Raw genomic sequence first — 18,622 nt, 5'->3', positions numbered from 1 at the left:
TTCAAGAATTTAAAACTGCTGCACTTAAGTCTTAAGCCAGAGTCAATGCCAAGCTGCATACAAACTATGAAACTTGACAAGAAAATCTTGCTTTGAACGGCAACAAAAAAGTGGTTCAGTCATTAGCTTGCGTCGCATCACATAAAAGGCAACTCATAAAATGGTAGACAAAACTGAAAGTCAAACAATTCCAGTGTAAGCAGAGGAAAATGGTACAAAAGTATAAAAGTACAACAGGACACCAAACATACAAGCAACTAAGCAAATAAACTGGCTGCAGTTGCTAACAAGAGTACAAATTAAGAGTGGCACATACACCTACTATCAACTGTACAATAAAATCAACAAAATGGCATCAGGCAATGGCAACATCAGCAGACACTCCTGCACCTCCACTCTCCCCTCCTGCACCCTTCTACACCTCGTCTGTGCAAGGACTTGGCTGGTGGCTGAACACTATTTGTACCATACATAATTGGTGTCGGATGTTAGCATGCCGCTGTAAAATGCTGAAAGCAATGATAATGCCAAGCCAAAATAGGTATCAAATATTGTTTCGGAGGAGGTCTGAGGGGTAACAGTGTCTGGCAATCTGGCAATTCCTAACTGTTGGCTGTTATCGAGCTGCCAGCAAACAGGGAACAAACAGGCTATAAGCCCTTATTCCATACAGTTTTTAGCACGATTCTCAAAGTCATTTTCGAGTTTAAAGCAACTCTCTTCTCTCTGTTTATTTGGCCCGAATTAACCCAAGTCTTATTTTGATTATGGAGTGTTTATTATTAAAATAATCTCTACCCAATCTCTCTCTCTCTCTCTAAAAGGGTTCTTCACATGCACCAACTTGAATATATTCCACTTTCAGAAGAACTCCAGACATACGTTCAGCTGGGTCTTCGAAGATGCTGCTGAGAGTGTTGCCAGCGGAAGCAATCAGACAAAACACAATAGCGACAATTACATTAAGCTGAATACAAAAGCTCAACAAAAATGCAACGAAAGCCAAATGCAAACAGGTGCCGAGAAGCACAAAAGCAACGGCAAAAATAACAGTAAATGAAGCAGCATCACTTGCGACCACAGAAGTAACCACAATGCCGCGATATCCACCCGGGTGAGAGTTGCTAGTTGGCTTGGGAGCCATTGCGGAAATCCTGGCAAAGCACAAAAATATTTTCTATCAAATTTACACTATGAAGTGCCTGGCTTCAAGTTTACTTCTTTTGACAGCAGCGGTGGCCTGCTTATATTTGCTCGACGTACACTTGCGAATCGGAGGTCTCAAGTCGAGTGTGCGCCACTGGGCAATACCCTGTACCCATGCACTCAAATTGATATCGCTATTTGCTTTGCTTTGTTGTCGGTAAACAGCAAATTAAATTGTTATTTTATATGCCCGTGTTCAGATTAACTAGCTTGTTGATGTTGATACCAGAGATGCTTCCTTCTATCATAACTTCAGTGTAGCGATCTTACGTATTTTTGAAAGCCACAGGGCATAACAAACACACACATTCACACACACATATACACACAAACACACACAAACACACAGCTGTCGCACTTCATTGCTTTGACAAAACCCAAGCCAGGCACACCAAATGGCATATGGCACTACTTCGGAGCTAACGTACACACACACACACACACACACACACACACACACACACACACACACATATGTACCCACATATCCACTCAACTGTTATTGTTGTTGCATATTGCTTCAGTTTTGCTGCTTTGCTGCTCGTTGCCGCAGAGTGCATTTTGAACATAATTTTCAATTTTCATGCATGATTTGCCATTTGGTTTGCTAAGTAGCAATGCGAATGTAAAAATATTTGCATTGTTTTTGATTTTCTGTGCTTGTGTGTGAATTGTTAGCAAAATGTTTTCCCGAAAGTATGATCTGCACATTGTATATTATTTTTGTTGAGTTGTTCGTATTTGAATTGTTTCAGCTGTTGCGTAATAATTAAATTCCTCAGTTCGAACTCAACAAATTTGAAATGGCATTTTTAAGTTTGAGAAATACGTTTGTAATAATATAAATTTGCATTTAATATTTAATATTCTCAAGGCTTTAATATCTATGCATTTCCAATTCACGGAGCATCAGTAATCAAAGTCTATTCATTCATCATTTTCTCAACTTCTGCTCAGACTTTTGCTCACTTTTCACTTCTTGCCGTTTTGCTTTTAGAGCAACTTGAGAGCACACGACTGCGGTCGTGTCGATAACTGAACGCCGAGCTATTTACAAAGCATTAAATTGTAATTTTTTTAATTACACACAAAAGATTTACCACCCAACTGACGTTGCTCATTGAAGTAACCAACAGACACACACACACACACATTTACCCTATTGCTGGCAGCTGATTAAAAAGCATGGCGCGGAAAAGTATGCATCGCTTAATTACATAAACGACTGCGCCCGAAGCTGGATGGAAAAGTGAACATGGAGGATAGCGATAGTAGCCATCGTCCTGGTTAAGTCTGTAGCAGATATGGCAGCACTCGACACACTCGGAGTGAGTGAATGAGTGCGTTGGCAAGCATCGTGCACAATCGAGATAGTAAGAAAATGGTGAAAATTAAATTGTTTTTCAGCGCGCGCCAAGTGACCAATTAAACTGAACTGCAAAAAGTCTTCGACTTTGCCGCGACGCCTCCTTGACTTGCAGCCTGCGGCTAAGTGAAAGAGGGAGCATCTTTAGCAATGGTTGTGGCTACTCCTTTTTTGCCACTGAGATTTATTTTGAAGTCTCGGTTTTGTTTCTTGCTCCTGACCAGAAGTCGCCTTTATTCCCTCCTATCTGTTTGCTTAGAAATAAATCATTTTGAGATTTCTAATGACGCCAGCCAGGCACCAGGCACCAGGCACCGCAATACGGCAATGAAAGAAGAAACTAAATTAGCACCGCGGGCCTCTCAACAACAACAGTCAACAGTTGGGCCAAAGTCGTAAATAAAACTTGGTCAGAACTAATATGCCAGCGAGCTTCTATGGCGCACAAATCTTTAGCAAAGTAAATGCGCCAGTTGCATTGGAAAATAGTGCTACCTGTTCATAGTTCTACTGCCACCTTATTCCTTCTATTCTTGCTCTTGTTATACCCTTTAAGCTCAAAAGGGAGCCTTACGAGTAACACAGAATAACTGAATGTTGTCTAAGGACTCTCGTGTTTCAAAAGTTTTTCAATTTGATTCTGAATCTATATTTGCCAAGTTCAGTTAGTTACTTGTAATTTATTTTGTTATTAATCACATATATTATGGCATATTACAGGGTATGTCTTCTATTAGCAGAGTTCACTACCGAACTACTTACAGGTTTTGTTGCTATTCTTGTTTTTCGTGTGTTTGCTGTTTGTTGCTAACACACTAATTACCGCAATTAATTATGCTGCCTGCGGAAACAGCCGAGTCCAACTCACTAATTTGAACACAGAGGGAATTGAGCGGGCCAGAACTTTCTGGTTGGTGTTGGTGTTGCCGTTGTTGTTTTTGCTGGTTGGCTCAGTTTTTGACTGAAAGTTTAGCCTATGCCAAAGTTAGATGTGTGAGTGTGTGTGTGTGTGTGTGTTTGCTTGTGTGTATTCCTCGATGCACATTTTAAACAGCTTTTATCCAGAGGCCTTTTGACCAGCAGTTTATTTGTGTTGGCTTCTCAGAGCGCATATCAAATGCCCTGTGCGCCAATTAAATTTGTTTTGAAGATAGTTTAACTTTGTGTTCAAGCCTACAAAATTGTTGAATTTAGTTTAAATTGATTACCCACCGATGCAGTTGAATCAACAAAGTAAGACGAGAAAGGCCCTTTACCATGTATTTGTTGCCTTAATAATTTTAATAAGTAATACTTGTAAATATACATATAATTCCCCCTCGTCAACCTCCACTTCTTTAGCTGCAGTGCAAATTAAAAGTCCATTGAGCTGCAGCTGTTTTTCCATGCTTGTTGGTCTCGTTCTTGCTGTGAGAGCTTAAGTCAGAAATAAAAAAATTAAATGCCATCCGGCAAAAACTTTCATTAGATTTCATTTATTTTATATAAACGTATATAAAAGAGTAATATGCGCTTTCGATAAAGCTAATGAAAGGGGTGCTGACATGCAAATGGCATTGGCTTAATAGACTCGAAAAAAACAATTGAAATGACAGCTGCAGTTTCCAATGCTGCCAACAGACTTTACTGCGGCCAGCCAAAAAAGACAAATGAATACGAGTAAGTGTGCTTGATTTAAGTGATCGACTTTTAAACACCAATCAATATATATATATATATATTTATATCTGTATACTTACACTTAAGCACTTTAGTCATATACATATACATATCTGATTCCCTTTAATAGGGTATTCCTCTCACAACTGATTGGCGATGTTTATTTCGAGTATTTGGGCAACTTAGCTCTACCCGATTTATAGATATGCCCATGCAGGGTATATAAAAGAGTAGCGAGCGCCATCGATTTAAGCCAATAAGAGCGCGTCCCACTAACACCATTTGGGCCAAAAAGAAAAAAGAGCTGCTTATTTTTTGTTGAGCGACTTAGTTGCCCTTAAAGAGTTTCATGGCTGCAGCTGCCGTTTAAATAAGAGTTTGCCAACATGAATTTCACTGGACTGACATTGGCTCATTATACGAATTGACTTTGACAGTTGAATGTTGATTGCTGAGTGATGTTTGCCGGCTGCAAGAAATGTCTGCCCCTTTTTAATGGCACACAAAACAATTATACAAATGGCAGTGCCCTTTATTGACCCAAACAACCGATGCTCTGATGCGTCCTGATGCGCTGCTGCTAATGCCAAATGCTGATGCCATTATGGCACAAATAGAATTTTGCACAACGAAAAACAGTATTTAAAGCGCGGTTCGCAATAAAAGTCAGTTGAGGCCCAGCAGAATCCACAATATGGCGGCTGTTGTTGTCATTTTTGTGTATCGGCCTGCGCATCAGCATCCGCGCTGTTTGGCATTCGTGTGATTTATGCGGCTGTCAACGTGGCCCCAGGAGTTAGTAACACCAGATGCTGGCTAAAATGTATTCCTCCCCCCTCTCACCCAGTTGGCCGGATAGTTGACGCTACGTGGCTGATTGACAAACCGCTATTTGCCCAAATGAACCGTTTGACATGCGGTTTGACGGTTCTTCGGTTCCTTTGCAGCACCGTTGCACCGAAATTTTGATTTTAGCGTTCATTTTGATTACAATTTCAAAGCTGCGTCAGCTGCAGAGCGATTTCCCTGAGCATGAGGCAATCAAAATAAATTAAACAATGAATACATTTTACTTGCTTAGAATCGCGTTATATCTTTAGATCCAATCTAATAAATCCAGGAACTGTACAGGCTGACCCCTTTCAAACTCGAACTGAATTCGAGAATCGTTTTGCTTATTTGCGCTGATTTTGAATTAGAATGAAAGTAATTGTCTGTCCTGACTTTAGATAATCTCAATTTGTTTGTTGTTTATTAAAAAAATTAAAAACATATTAAAATTTGGAATTTTTGAAAGACAGATTGAGCAGCTTGCGATTCCTTAATTATCGCCTCCAGATGAATATACAATATAGCTATATTCAGAGTTAGCCTTTGTCAGACAAGGCGATTTGTATGCTATTTACCTTATTTTGAGTCACAGTCACAATCAGCCACTTTAGCTATTTATTTGAGAAAATACTTGAGTAGATTTCATCCTTATTGGATTGGAGGAAAATATTGAGATGATAATAATATTTGGTTATCAGTTGGAGCTGCATTCACATGTCGCTTAGGCAGGAGTCCGATGAGTACTGCTCTTTGGGCAGCCCATGTTCGTAGGGTTTTGGGCGCAATTTTGTACTTCCCTTTTAACGCTTAACTTTTATGAACTCAAAGTTGAGGACACCGGAAATAGCTTCCTTACTCTCGATTGTGTTGCGCACATCGGTCACACAGATCGTAAGTATGTCCTTGAACAGGCCCAAGTTGTTGGCCTCCTGGATGCCATCATAGTTGACTAGCATGCAGCCGAGGTCGCCGCCCGTCTCCATGTCCCTTAGATTCACATGGTAAATGTTGTCGGACCGCAATAAAATCGTCAATGCCACATCCCGTACAGTTAGATCTCCCATCATGTTAGACAGTTCGTCCTTCATGGAACCCAGCACCGGAAGATTCTTGTTCTTGCAAAACTGACACAGACTTGAGGTCTTGCGCTCAAGTGCGTGTTTGATTTTGAGACGGGCACAGTTAGCTGTCGTCTTACTTGTACCACATTCGCACGTTATATCCTGACGTTGCTTTGTTGACTTATCCTCAGCGCTCTCTAGATTCTTGCATATATCATTGAGCGTATTAATTGTCCCGTACAGCTGCTTTACTTTATAGTTCAACTCCTCCAGTTGCTCATTTTGATTTATGTCCTGTGCGACCTGATTCTCCAGTTTGTCCTTCAGCACACCCAACTGGTTTGACATGTCAAGTATTTTCTCACATCCCGGACACTTTGTAATGAATTTGTCAGGTTCTATTTTTTCATCTAATTCAGGTTCAGCATATCTTACAGCCGGATTTGACAATTGATTCTCTTGTTCGCGGTTTTTCTCAGGTACACATTTGACCTTCTTCACTTTTTCCGGCTTTGCTTTCTTTTCTTTCTTTTCATTTTCAAGCCTTCGCTTCGCAGGCACAACTATAATTGGATACTTGCATTTGCATTTGCAAGTTGATTTGGGGTTGAGTTTAGTTTGATGATCCTTTGCCAATATTATGGAGTCTTTAATCTTTTTATGGCGATCCTTTTTCTTTTTAAGTGGTTTCACTGTGCTGCTGCGCGTTGGTCTATCGCACACACAGCTTGCGGAATCCGCGGGACACAAACTCAATATACTCAACGACAAAGTAGATGGCATTGTCCGTCCTCCAGCAGGCAGTCGATCGTGATGTTTCAGTGAGCTCGGATGTTCTGAGAGCAATCTGTTTAACCGTTCAACGCGTATTCGTGCACTCAAATATCTTGTATAGGCTCGTGCTGCATCTTTAAGGGAAAACAATAGAAATCTATGAGTTAGATTCCAGCCAATCAATTTGAAAGTGCAACCATTAGACTTACTCATCTTGCATGTTAACTGAAAATTTTCTGGCATACCACAACAATTTTCAACCCGAACTGCTCTCACCTGATTTTATTTTCGAACTGACACCTGTTCAGTTACCATTGACAGCTCGACGATTGCTTAACAATGTTCCCAATACACAAAAGCAGTTACACATATTTTAATACACTCCTTTTTTTTACTACTGACAGCTGACATCCCCTTTTGAATTCCAAATATTCCTTGAATATTTCATAGTAACAGGGTTCAAAGGGTTGCCAATTTGTGTCGACAGATTGATTTTACCTTTTCTTGCATACAGGAATAAGTATTTCCAACCCGAATTGAGCTAACACAAAACTCTGTTTATTTAAGGTGCAATTAACTTATGTAAGAATATCAAAAGGACTCAACTACCAAGCTGACAATGAGACAAAAAATAATAATAAACATTATTTTGCATAGAAAAAATCGACATTTAATTTAATCACATTCCATCTATTAGATATTGAAACATTTAATTAATCAAGAGCGATTTCATCTATTTTATTTACTTTTATTTATATGTATTTCCCACAGTTGGCACACAGAAACCGCAAAACATTTAATCATTGGCAACATTTTTACTTGATATATAATATTTTATAAAATCTAGATTCATATTATATTTTTAAATGTGGTTTTGTAGTTTAAATGAATGACACATATGAAAATGCAGCTTTTTAGTTGAATTTTACTTTGGTTTTAGTAGATTGGTCTGATTTTGAATTTTCTTTCTTTTATCTGGTATATATATTTTTCTTTGGCTATGTAGTCGAATATTGTATATCGTTTGTATAAAAAATGTCAAATATTTATATTATGATCCCTTTTTATGTTATTCAATATATTTTTTAGAGGATTGAGGTGGATTAGTAAAAGTAAGTGTCTTCAATTGGGTCTTCCTTTGATACAGTTTAGTTCAATTTTAGAGGAAATGGTATATAAATGCATAGATTTTTCACAAAACATCTTGTTTGATATTAATAGTTCCAGTATTTATGAAAAAGAGTTGGAAGATAGTTTTGTTATGATTATCTTTCTATTTTAGGTTATATCTAGGGCAATTAATATACGACCTTTTGGCATCAATGCACGCAGCTGCCGGTATATAATTCATACTTCAAATGGATTGCATAAAGTTTAACTTTCAATTTTCAGCGATAGACTAAGCACTGCGCTTATATACGATGTTATCTGTTTGGCTATAAATTTTGACTAATTTATTGGGCTTGAACAAAAGTTTACTTAAACGGAAGTTATTTCTTATAAACTTATGCTTACGAGTGGTTATATTAACAACTTAGACCATTAATTAGTACACACGTCAAATAACACGAGCAGCAATCGAATAGCAAATCAAAGCCGGTTTTCTCAAAGTCCAGTTAAGGTGCAGATTAACATAACTTTCCATATATTTATAGGCTAGGTTATGTGCTATGGTATTGAGAAAACAGACTTATTGAGGTTAACGCGAAGATGCCTTAAAGCTAGACAAAGCACATGGAGTGGGGATTCTGCTTATCGATTTGCATTGATTCAATGGCAACGTCGCAGCAAAATCAGCAACAGAAACATTGCAGAAAGCAGCTCATAGATGGGCGGCAGATGAGCTCCGGCTGAGACCCGTGGCTCCAGCGACAGAGTCCTACACTTCTCCACTTTGGTGTAGTCACTGAAACCGGCCAGATTCCGCGATGCGGCGCGTATCAGATAGACAGTATCCGGCTCCAGGTTCGTTATGAGAAAGTTGGCCCCTGTCACAGACAAAAATAAAAAGCTATAGATTAAATGTCACAGCAAGCTGATGCAGCTGCCCCCCTGGTTACCTTCTTCAAATGGGAAATCCTTGCGCTTGGCATTCGTCCATTTGCCGGCATCAGTTTTGAATTCCAGCTCCGTCATATACTCAATGCGAAAACCATTCACATCCATCGGACCGCGCTGATCCTTATCACGCTGTGCGCTCACATCCACATCAAACGTATTCGAATTGAAGCCGCGCAGCTGAAATACAAATGGGGGCGGTGGCTTCTCGCCCTCATCCAGTCGCGTAATGCGTTCAATACTGCCCAAATGATTGTGTGCCCGACATCGATAGTTGTCAAAGACCTTGGCATCCAGCACACGGATTGTCAGACGCGACCAATAGTTATCCGTTTCGATGATGTACTGTTTTCCGTTGCTCTCCAGCCTCTTCTGCTTGCGATGCCAGGTGAAGGTAGCTGGCGGCTCCGCTTGTGCCTCGCACATGATGCTCGCCGTTCCATTGATGTATGCATATTGAAGGCCAACGTGCTGTTTCGACGTCCAGTGGGGCTTATCTATCCATATTCAATTAAAGTCAGTAATTAATTAAATTTATCAAGCAATTTGTCTGCTTTCTGACTTCAGCTGTCGCTCAATAGTATGCTATAAAATATATGAAACTCATTCGATTGCTGCATAAATCAAAAATGTACGCTAGTAAAGCCATTTCCTGCATGTGTGCCACACACCAACTGCACAGCACAGAACATATGCGAGCTAAGCGTATATAATTTTAAAATATTCCGTGCTCTTAAAACTATTTGCCAACCACTGCGATGCATACTAAAATACACACAAAAAACAAGTTTTTTTTCGAGGAATTCGTAAAGTTTCTCAAGTAATTTTCTTGCCATTCATAACAGAAGCACACTGGGTTGAACATGCATCGTAAATAGAAATGTAATCAAATAAAATAAGTTTTTGCATGATAATAAGAAAAGTTTAAACATCGGGCAAAACAGAAATACATTTTACAGAAGATGAAAACTCCTCGAACTTAACTAATTTTGTAAGCAGAATATGAAATAAAACAGCTTACAAATAATATCATGATATTATAAATATATATAAGAAACTTATTGATCATTTATGACTTTAAAATATCTGATCAAATTAATAGCTAAATCATCATTTCTATCTTTTAAATTGATGCTTTATCAATCAATTTCCTGCCATAAAATTCCTCGACTTTATCCTCGGTTCGACAACTATTTGTCCAATGTGCATTGTATTGTATGAGTTGGGAAATCATAAATCACACTCACGTTCGATTTTCATCAAAACTGTGCGCTCCTGCATATCTGAAGCAATCGAATTCACTTGGTATGCCCGGCACGTGTACTCGCCGGTGTCATTTTGTGTTACCTTGTTGATGAGCAAACCATCGGCCAGGATACGGAATTTCGGAGCGTTTGCTGACAAAATGAGAGAAACATGATAAGCGGGTGCAACGAGAAAATCCAGTAAAGCGAAAAAAATATCATCGTTGGGCAAAGCTCATTAAGATTGGATACTCACCCTCCACACTAATGGGTTGTCCATTGAAATGCCAGGTGACATTCGGTTGTGGTTCGCCCTTCACTTCGCATAATATGGTAGCATTTTGACCCTCCTTTACGGTCGACACGGTATCCTTTTCGGTGAACGTAATTTTCTCTTTGTGTGCGAATGGATGTGTTGTGTTTGCGTGTGGCGAGAATACAATGCAAAATTAATGAGCGTGGATGTTGAATGTTGTTCAATCTTTGTACTTACGATACACAATCAAATCGAACGATTTACTATGCAGCCCTCCTCCAACGGCCTCACAGCTCCAATTACCCTTGTCCGCCAGCGCAATGTGTGAAAAAACTATTTTCAATTGTTCTGTGCGGTGGAAAATGGAAAGTAGTGAAATTGAATAAAAACAATCACGATAGAGTGCATCAGCTTGTATTGGTCGACTACAAGATGCCTTGTTGCATGCAAAAATTCAATTTATAGTATTTGTATATATCCCTAGCTGCTTGTGAACTCCTCTTATTATATTTTGGATCAAACTCTGAATTGTGAAAGAAATACGTTAATTATCAGTATCGATTATTTTATCTATCGATATAGTTCTGGCAATTAATATCAAATGTTAACATTAATTAAACATTGTTTATTGATCGATTATTGTGAAAATGTTTATTAAATATTTAATTTTAAAAAAGTGACACAAATATTATATTTAATTTATGTATTTTAATTTTAACTCGAATCCGTTTTATTTTATTTTATTAGGATCTTTGGTCCCAATACATTTTTCATGCTTAGCTCTTTTATCTGTTTGTCTCGTGCGCTCATTCGTAGATACTTCTAACCCTAATCTACTTGATTAAAACAACGGAAGAGTTCAATAGAGATTTGAAAAAATAAAAGTCAAGTAAAATTCCAACGGAAAACTCTGGGCAAGTGTTTAAAAACGTTGCAATTAATTGGATTTGTTTGTTGTGCCTGTTGGCACGGAAATTCTTTCTCTTTGTGCTCAATCGATTGTTTCGCCAGGACTCACCAGGTGCCGCTTGTTCGATGTGTATGCGTCCTTTGTGCTCTTGGAGTATTTCACCTTTTGGCGATTTCCAATGCAGCTTCACATCGGGATCGGGGCTCCGACACTGCACAATAAGAGACTCGTTAGTGTAGCGGACGACGCTGTGCTCGGCAGGACTTAGAGTCAGACTGTCATGGTGATTGGCCAAGCCGGTTGCTGTAGGATCAAATGGATTGCATACATATTAGTTAATAGTTTGCTAATTACACAGCATTTCAAATGTAAATTGAAAAGTTTCTGCCAAATTCGCAAAGACGGCAATTTACCCCATTTACTTTGCGTTTTGCAGTTTACATTCGCTTAGCACAGAATTTTGCTACAAAAACTTAAAAAGCAGTCCATACTCACACACACACACACAAACACACAATTGACGGTTTGCTGGCAAACCCACAGGCCAAATAAAAAAAGTTTCGACTGCAAAACAGCCACAACAGAAAAACTGAACGTCAACTTGCAATTTCAATATTTTGCATTTCAATTTCACGCTGCACACTGAAAAAGTTTCCGCCTCATTTTATTCACTTATTTATAGTTTATGTTGTCTGCAATTTCTGCAATTTTCAGTGCAAATATACGTTTACGGGTACTCATATGTTTATTATTGACGCGTTATAAAGTCCAACTCCATTCGAGACAAAAAAAAAAACCCCAATATCTCTAATAGTTCGACATTCTTGTTTGGAATTAATTTTTACTACTTGTTCCAGTCCTCCTCGCCTACCAATTATAAATTGCTAAAATTGTTTAAAACATGGTCCTCATTCTTTGAATTTTTGGCTTATATGTTATGCTTTACCAAATTTCATTTTCGAGTATGTCTTCAATTGAAAGTTATCATTCAATGAAGAGTATGCAGTGTTGTATGCCCCGGACGAAAGTTTATGAAAATTAATTTGCGGAAAATGGAAATAATCGATAAAATTTGCTGTGAATGTGTGTATGCCAAAATATCTCGCTAACGTGTATTTTCTGGCTAGGTATTCTTCATGGCTCATGAAACACACAGCTTTGATTCATACTGAATAATAAAGTGCACTCAAATTATTTGCATTTCGCATGCCTCATATTTTCAATTCTTCATACACCCTGTGGACCTGGGCAGGACGGCACACAGGGAGAAAAACCTGCCTGTTCATTGAAATTTATCACAAAAAATTGCAATTTCATTTTTCCGTTTTATGTCAATATCAGCAACATAACAGCAACTAAAAAGTAATGTGGATCATAAGGCCCTATCCTTCCTTGGAGCAAAAGAGCGATGCATAGATGCAAAAATGTCTTGCATACTTTTTAATAAAGTTTCTTGTATGCCCAAAGTGCCAGAAAAATGAACAAAATCATAGTAAGATGTACGGACAGGACACAAGAGAGGCAACGGACCGAAGGCTAGCAAAACTTTTACCAGTTTTTTCCCCGTCCCCCCTCGACCAAAGCAAAGTTTAAATTTTATTGACAACAAAATGGTCATGTTGAAGAAAAGCGCTCTACATTATGTTCAAACAAATTAAACATTCTGCATATTCAATGTGCAAGGACATCCAAGAAAACTAGTTAGAAAATGTTCCTATGAGAAAACAAAATAACAGTTGCACTTTAAGTATTTTAAGTAAGTACGTATTTTATTATTCTTGAGATCAAGCCATAATAAAAAAAGTTATTGTTTGTAATAAACTGACCAGTTTTGAGATTAGAATAAAGAAAATTTCTGTCTGTATAGACAAACTTACGGTAATGAAAATTTTGGATCCAAATTCATTTTTTATGGTTGGTCAAAGATAGAAAGGAAAAGAAATTAACTCTCAAACTTCTGATTTGTCCTACATAAATGGATTAGTTCAAATTGTATTCATTCAAAATGTATCTCTTATATTTTTGGCTGTGCATCAGGTCAGGTTTTAGTCCTTTAGCTAACCAAAAAGTTTTATCCAGATCATCGCAGGTCAAAGGTTATAGGAATAAAGGAATAAAGTCGCTAAAAATACCGTATCTCTACTATTTAACAGCCTTACTTTCGGACTTCATTCGCTTGATTCAAATAACGATATAATTGTACAACGTTATTCTCAAATATAAGAGTGTGTATGTGTCCATGTGCCATATAAGACTGTACAAATATGTCTGCATGTTCATTTGCATTTGCATTGTTTGACTTCAGCTCCAGCACCTGTGAGCTGTTTTGCTTGTCTGTCAGCATTTTCGTTATCTGAAATGGCAACGTCAACTGCGAACAATACGCGAAACTCTCCTCATAAAATTTCATGTGGAAACCAAAGTTGGAGGCACAACAGCAAACACATTGCAAAAGTCAACGAAAAAATATTTAAAAGATAAATAAATAAGGGAAAACGTTGTCAAGAGCGAGCAAAAGAAACGGTTAACGTTAACGCGTTAACAGTAAATGGCAACTGGCATTGCCAGACACCAACAGACGCCGACATCAAAATCATCTGTCGCACACTCCTCCGCATTACTTGGTGGCCTCTATAAATGCTTATGTTATGCACTCATTCGCAGCACAAATGTCTGCGCGAATGCGAGTGCAAAAAAATGCACACAGTTATGTGCCAGCGAAGGAAGGGCTGAAGGGAAGGAGAGGCATGCTGGGCAAAATGGGAAAAGAAAACGGCAGAAGGCAATGAAGCTCGGAAATAGCAAAAATAGCACAAAAAGACTACAGTGTCGACGAATGAACAGCTTTGAGAACATCACACAACTGATATCGATCGATATCAGTTGTGTGATCCTCAACTTGAAGAAGAAGAAATCAATCGTTGTGAATAAAGTAAAGTAAGCAGACGTGATTGTGAAAGAAATATAATTTAGCTTTGACTGCTACAGTACTGAAATCATTGCTACAAACTAGGGAATGTTAGAGTTATGAATAATAATTATTCAAATACACTCATTCACTCATTTAGTCATTGTATCTATAATATTACATACAGTTATGGTTTATCTGTCCATAGAACTAATTAAATTCACAGATAAATGATTAAGTTCTGTAAAGAATACAAGAGTACAAAGAGTGCGAAAAATACATTTGTGGATCTGGCATGTGAATTGTATATATAAGTACATGTATTTATTTGTATATGTGGGTGTGTACTTAAACAATGTGTATGTGCGCATATATATATGCATATGTATATGGATATGCGAGGTGTTGACCCGTAAATTTCATTAAACGCCATGCATTATTTTATTTGGCTGCAGGCATTTGCCATTAAACATTTGCGGAATGTGTGTATACATATTATTTGTATCTGTATCTATCATTAATTGAATGATTTAAAGTTAATTCAATTTTAATTACAAATCACACTTTAAATCTATACATAGAGTCATTATTTGCAATACCCGAATACAACTTTGCTCAATGACTTTTCGCCTTTAAAAGAATACACTTTTTAATTTAATAAATAAATGTTTCGAAGAAGTAAAAAAAATCAAGACTGTACAGAAATTGGGAGCGAACTGTGTTCATGGAAACTCAAGAGCATAGTTTTGGAAGGAATCTTAAATAGTTTTAAGCTTTTGAAGACAATAAAATGAGTTTTGAAATGTAAGCTGTATATTTTATCGTGGCATCGATGAGTTTTCAATAAATTGCAAAATGTCAGCTGAATTGAGTCTCACAAACTTTGCCATTTCCATTAGCTCAGCAGAGAAAAAGTTTTTAATTATTTGCCAATACTTTGTAGGTACCAAAAAAGAAAAATAAACCCAAACGCGAAAATGTTGCCAGCAAGACTGCGTGAACTTTTTACATTCGAAAATGTTGTTTTGTTTTTTAATTATTATGCTTCTGCAAAAAATAAAAGTTGCTGTGGCAGTTGCTGTTGCATGCATGCTTTCAACTTCAACTATAAAAGTTACAGTTCTGCAACTGTAATCGAGAGCGGCAAGTTAGGCCTTGTTGGAAATGGGGAATGCAGAAAGTTGGGTAGAGGTGCTTATAATAATGTCAGCAAAAATACGCATATGAAGCACACTTAACCTGATTTTGCAGCCGAGGCGCCGCAAAGACACGCACATCTAGCTCCATAGTGCCCCATTTTACTTTGCTCAAGCCACAAAGGCAAGCCGAGCAAATAGAAATCCTTGAGAGTCGAGCATGCAAATAATTGCAGCATTTGTAAAAGTCTGACCCATTTTTGTTGCAAGTTTCTTTATACATATTTTTTTTTATTGCTTCTCATAAGCTGCTGTCTTTGGGGCAAGGAATTTAATTCGAAATTCTCACACAAAGCATTGTCGCTGCTGCCACTGCCACTGCTGCTGCTGCTCATGCTGCTCATGCTGCTGTGGCACGTAATGCCAAAACATACATAAATCATCTCCACGTCTCCGCATAAGAATATATTTCCGCTATAAAATGGACGTTTCCGCTTTTTCGGCTGCCAGGCAACGTACTCCTGTCCCCGCTCCGCACCGCCACCGCCCCCAACTCCATCTGTACCTATCTCTACTGGCTGCTACTGCTGCTGCGTCTACAACAGGAAGTCAGCTTCAGTTTGGACTTGTACTTTGCTTTGTGGCAAACGGAAATGCAGGTAATAAAACTCTTTCTTCAGTTTCTCAGGTATTTCTCGGTAAACCTGTCCACCCCCAAACCTCACCCCCATTTCTGATGTCTTTTTAATAGTTTGTAGCTGACACTTGCTAGGGCTCGCAAAGTGGGTTTGTATTTTAGGTTTTGTGTTTGACTAGCTAACAAATGTTCTTGGGTTGGTTACCCCCCACTGGAAGTTTCTGCATCACTATGGCAATTAATTTTTTTTGCTTGTGCCCAGGGGTAAGTTCATAATTTTGGCATTATGTGGGAGGTGCGGAGAGCGTGGGGGTGTGCACCGGAAAATACACTTATGAGTTCTTAAATGCTAGCAAGCCCTCATAATTCTCTGTTCAACTACAGTAAGAGGAAGTAAAGTGCACATTTATTTTCGCCTTCCTGGCGATAAGAATGGAGAACATTATGGAAACACTTGCACAGGACCCCAGCTGTCGTATTTTTTGCTTCTGGGTTTTTCTGTTTCACTCCAACGTCTTGCAACTCTTGTGAAAATGCTTCAGCTCATTCATCAACATTGTGCGCCTTTGACTTTTGAAACAAAAGTTTGACAGACTTAACATTTACACAAGGGCGTGGCCTCGAGCCAAGCCGACCCCGAAATACTTTACAAAAAACTTCCAACCCCGAAAGCATTTTAAGCACTTCATAGATAAATCAGAACACTGTGGAGTGAAGAAAGGAAGTAATGCGTATAACATATATATATTTGAACTCTAGTAATATAATATTTAATATTCAATTTAAGAAACATAGTTGAAAGATTTACCAGCCTTCAAGCTATATCTAATAAAGACTCACTCACTGCTTAAAATTCAAAAGACGACTTCAACATTAAATACTGCACAAAATGCTCAACTTACTAACGAACTATTAGTTATGCTGCTTAAATACAAGACTTAATTATAATTTGTTTCACACAGTAAAGTTCCGTATGTAATACTTGAGTTAATAGCAAACCCAGTAAATAACCAACTCACACACCAAAATATTATAAGCTTCTTTGAAGCAAACTTTAATTAATTTTTCAACTTTTTTCATTAAGAAATTTGTGAAGCGCTCACGCTTTTATTATCATTGGCACCACTGTGCATAATTTTTGACATGACAAACAATGTGAACGACCGCGTAGATCATTTGTTTAACAAATTCGCTTCAAGTTGCAACAAGACAGGCGAGACATTAATCATTGCCTATCAAATTGCATAAATTGTGTTTTAAGTGTCAGTGTTAATGGCGTGCGCAATTATGAAAGCAGTTAACTTCACAGCGCAAGAGAGGCAGAGAGAGAGGTCAAGGGTCAAAGGCACAGTAGCTAAAGAAACAGAGGGAACAGCAGTTGCACGCAGAGGCAAACATAATTATCGGCTTGCTTGCCAATAGAGTTGCAACACCCACTGGGCACGCCCCGTTTTTGTGCTTCGTTGGAAATTGTAATTGAATCCGCTGTGCGTGTAGCACATTACGTATACGCAAAGTGCAGCAGCAACAACAGCTGCAGCGGCAGCGACTTGGCGATACCCTAAAAATAAAAATTAAATTTCTTGAGCAATATAAAATAAAGTTGCCGCTTATCAAATTTTAGTTAAAACTTTGTCTCATGTTCACTTGCCTCACCGCACTGCCAAAAATTAAATACAACTTGCAACAACAACAACTTTACAATACCCAAAACCTATAATAAAGGATGTATAGGGTATCATAGTCGGCTTCAGTTCTATGTAACAGAATCGTGGGAACTACGAAATATCTCACTCAAACTCAATAACCCAAAAATGGAAGGGATGTTAAAATGGGTAAGCACATTTCGGCTATACAATCTCTCAATCAACTCAATTTAAATAATTCAAGTTACAAGATATTTAAAAATTATAGGGCATTTCTTCTATCTACTACTCTTGACTTATGGATTTCAACGAATTTTGGTTGTTATTATGCTGCAGCTTCTGCCTTTTACTAAGAACTTTGCAGCTTGCACTTTGTCGTAAAAATAAAGTTTTACACACACGCACGAGTTGTTTTCTTCTCTATTATATTAGTAACTTGTGCATGTGTGTATATCTGTGTGTGTGTGTGAATGTGTGTGCCAGAATGCGTATGTGATGCTGATGCTGATGTTTCTTGCTGAATTCCACATTACAGCAACGGCTGCAACAATAACCAAAAATGACACAGCTTTTGTGGCGCTGCATTTAGTGTCTTCATTTTAAGAGCGTAGTAAGATAACTGAAACGAGTTTCAGTTTCAGACAGTTTCCACTTTAAGACGCCACTTTAATGGCCAATACAACTGAAGCTCAGTTCTGATGAACAGAATTTAATTTGGTCAGTTTCGAGCGCTGCTTAGAGCTTAATGCAATGTGATGCACTTCAAAGCAGCACGATTAAGTTGCCGAATCAAGTGTTTGGCTCACTGCGTTTAATATTTCATTAGCCAGCTTTGAGCCGCTTTTAATCCAGTCAGCAACAGCAGCCGCAGCAACAGCACAGACGCAATAAATTTGCCTGTGCCACGCAAATTGTTTTCAAGTTTCCTTA

The 18,622-nt window shown here is 38.2% G+C and overlaps 2 protein-coding genes across 2 annotated transcripts in view; both read right to left on the bottom strand.

Moving 5' to 3' along the window:
- Nucleotides 1-5,473: 5,473 nt before the first annotated feature.
- On the bottom strand, nt 5,474-7,190 carry LOC6566650. Its single transcript, XM_032739370.2, has 2 exons — nt 7,107-7,190; nt 5,474-7,031 (listed from the first exon to the last, which is right to left on the bottom strand). Exons 1-2 carry the CDS (start codon nt 7,138-7,140, stop codon nt 5,863-5,865), a joined length of 1,203 nt encoding a protein of 400 aa, XP_032595261.1. The 5' UTR covers nt 7,141-7,190; the 3' UTR covers nt 5,474-5,862.
- Nucleotides 7,191-7,624: 434 nt separating this feature from the next.
- LOC6566648 (neural cell adhesion molecule 2) overlaps nt 7,625-18,622 on the bottom strand; it is a 66,830-nt gene continuing 55,832 nt past the window's right edge. The window contains exons 2-7 of the mRNA XM_001993276.2: nt 11,474-11,668; nt 10,693-10,803; nt 10,456-10,593; nt 10,203-10,352; nt 8,958-9,452; nt 7,625-8,885 (exon numbers count right to left, since the gene is read on the bottom strand). Coding sequence (XP_001993312.1) covers nt 8,668-8,885; nt 8,958-9,452; nt 10,203-10,352; nt 10,456-10,593; nt 10,693-10,803; nt 11,474-11,668 — 1,307 coding nt within the window. The 3' untranslated portion in view covers nt 7,625-8,667. The remainder of the gene's footprint in view (nt 8,886-8,957; nt 9,453-10,202; nt 10,353-10,455; nt 10,594-10,692; nt 10,804-11,473; nt 11,669-18,622) is intronic.

This window comes from Drosophila grimshawi, unplaced genomic scaffold (assembly GCF_018153295.1).
Source record: "Drosophila grimshawi isolate 15287-2541.00 unplaced genomic scaffold, ASM1815329v1 contig_1377, whole genome shotgun sequence".
Lineage (NCBI taxonomy): Eukaryota > Metazoa > Arthropoda > Insecta > Diptera > Drosophilidae > Drosophila > Drosophila grimshawi.
Note: the sequence above shows the minus strand (reverse complement) of the source record. Positions and strands in the feature narration are given on the sequence as shown.

Excerpts from the sequence above, each read along its gene's own strand:
- LOC6566650 (XM_032739370.2), bottom strand. The coding sequence starts at position 7,140 with ATGCCAGAAAATTTTCAGTTAACATGCAAGATGA. Across the intron at positions 7,032-7,106 it reads TCAGTTAACATGCAAGATGA|ATGCAGCACGAGCCTATACA; the intron begins GTAAGTCTAATG and ends TTTCCCTTAAAG.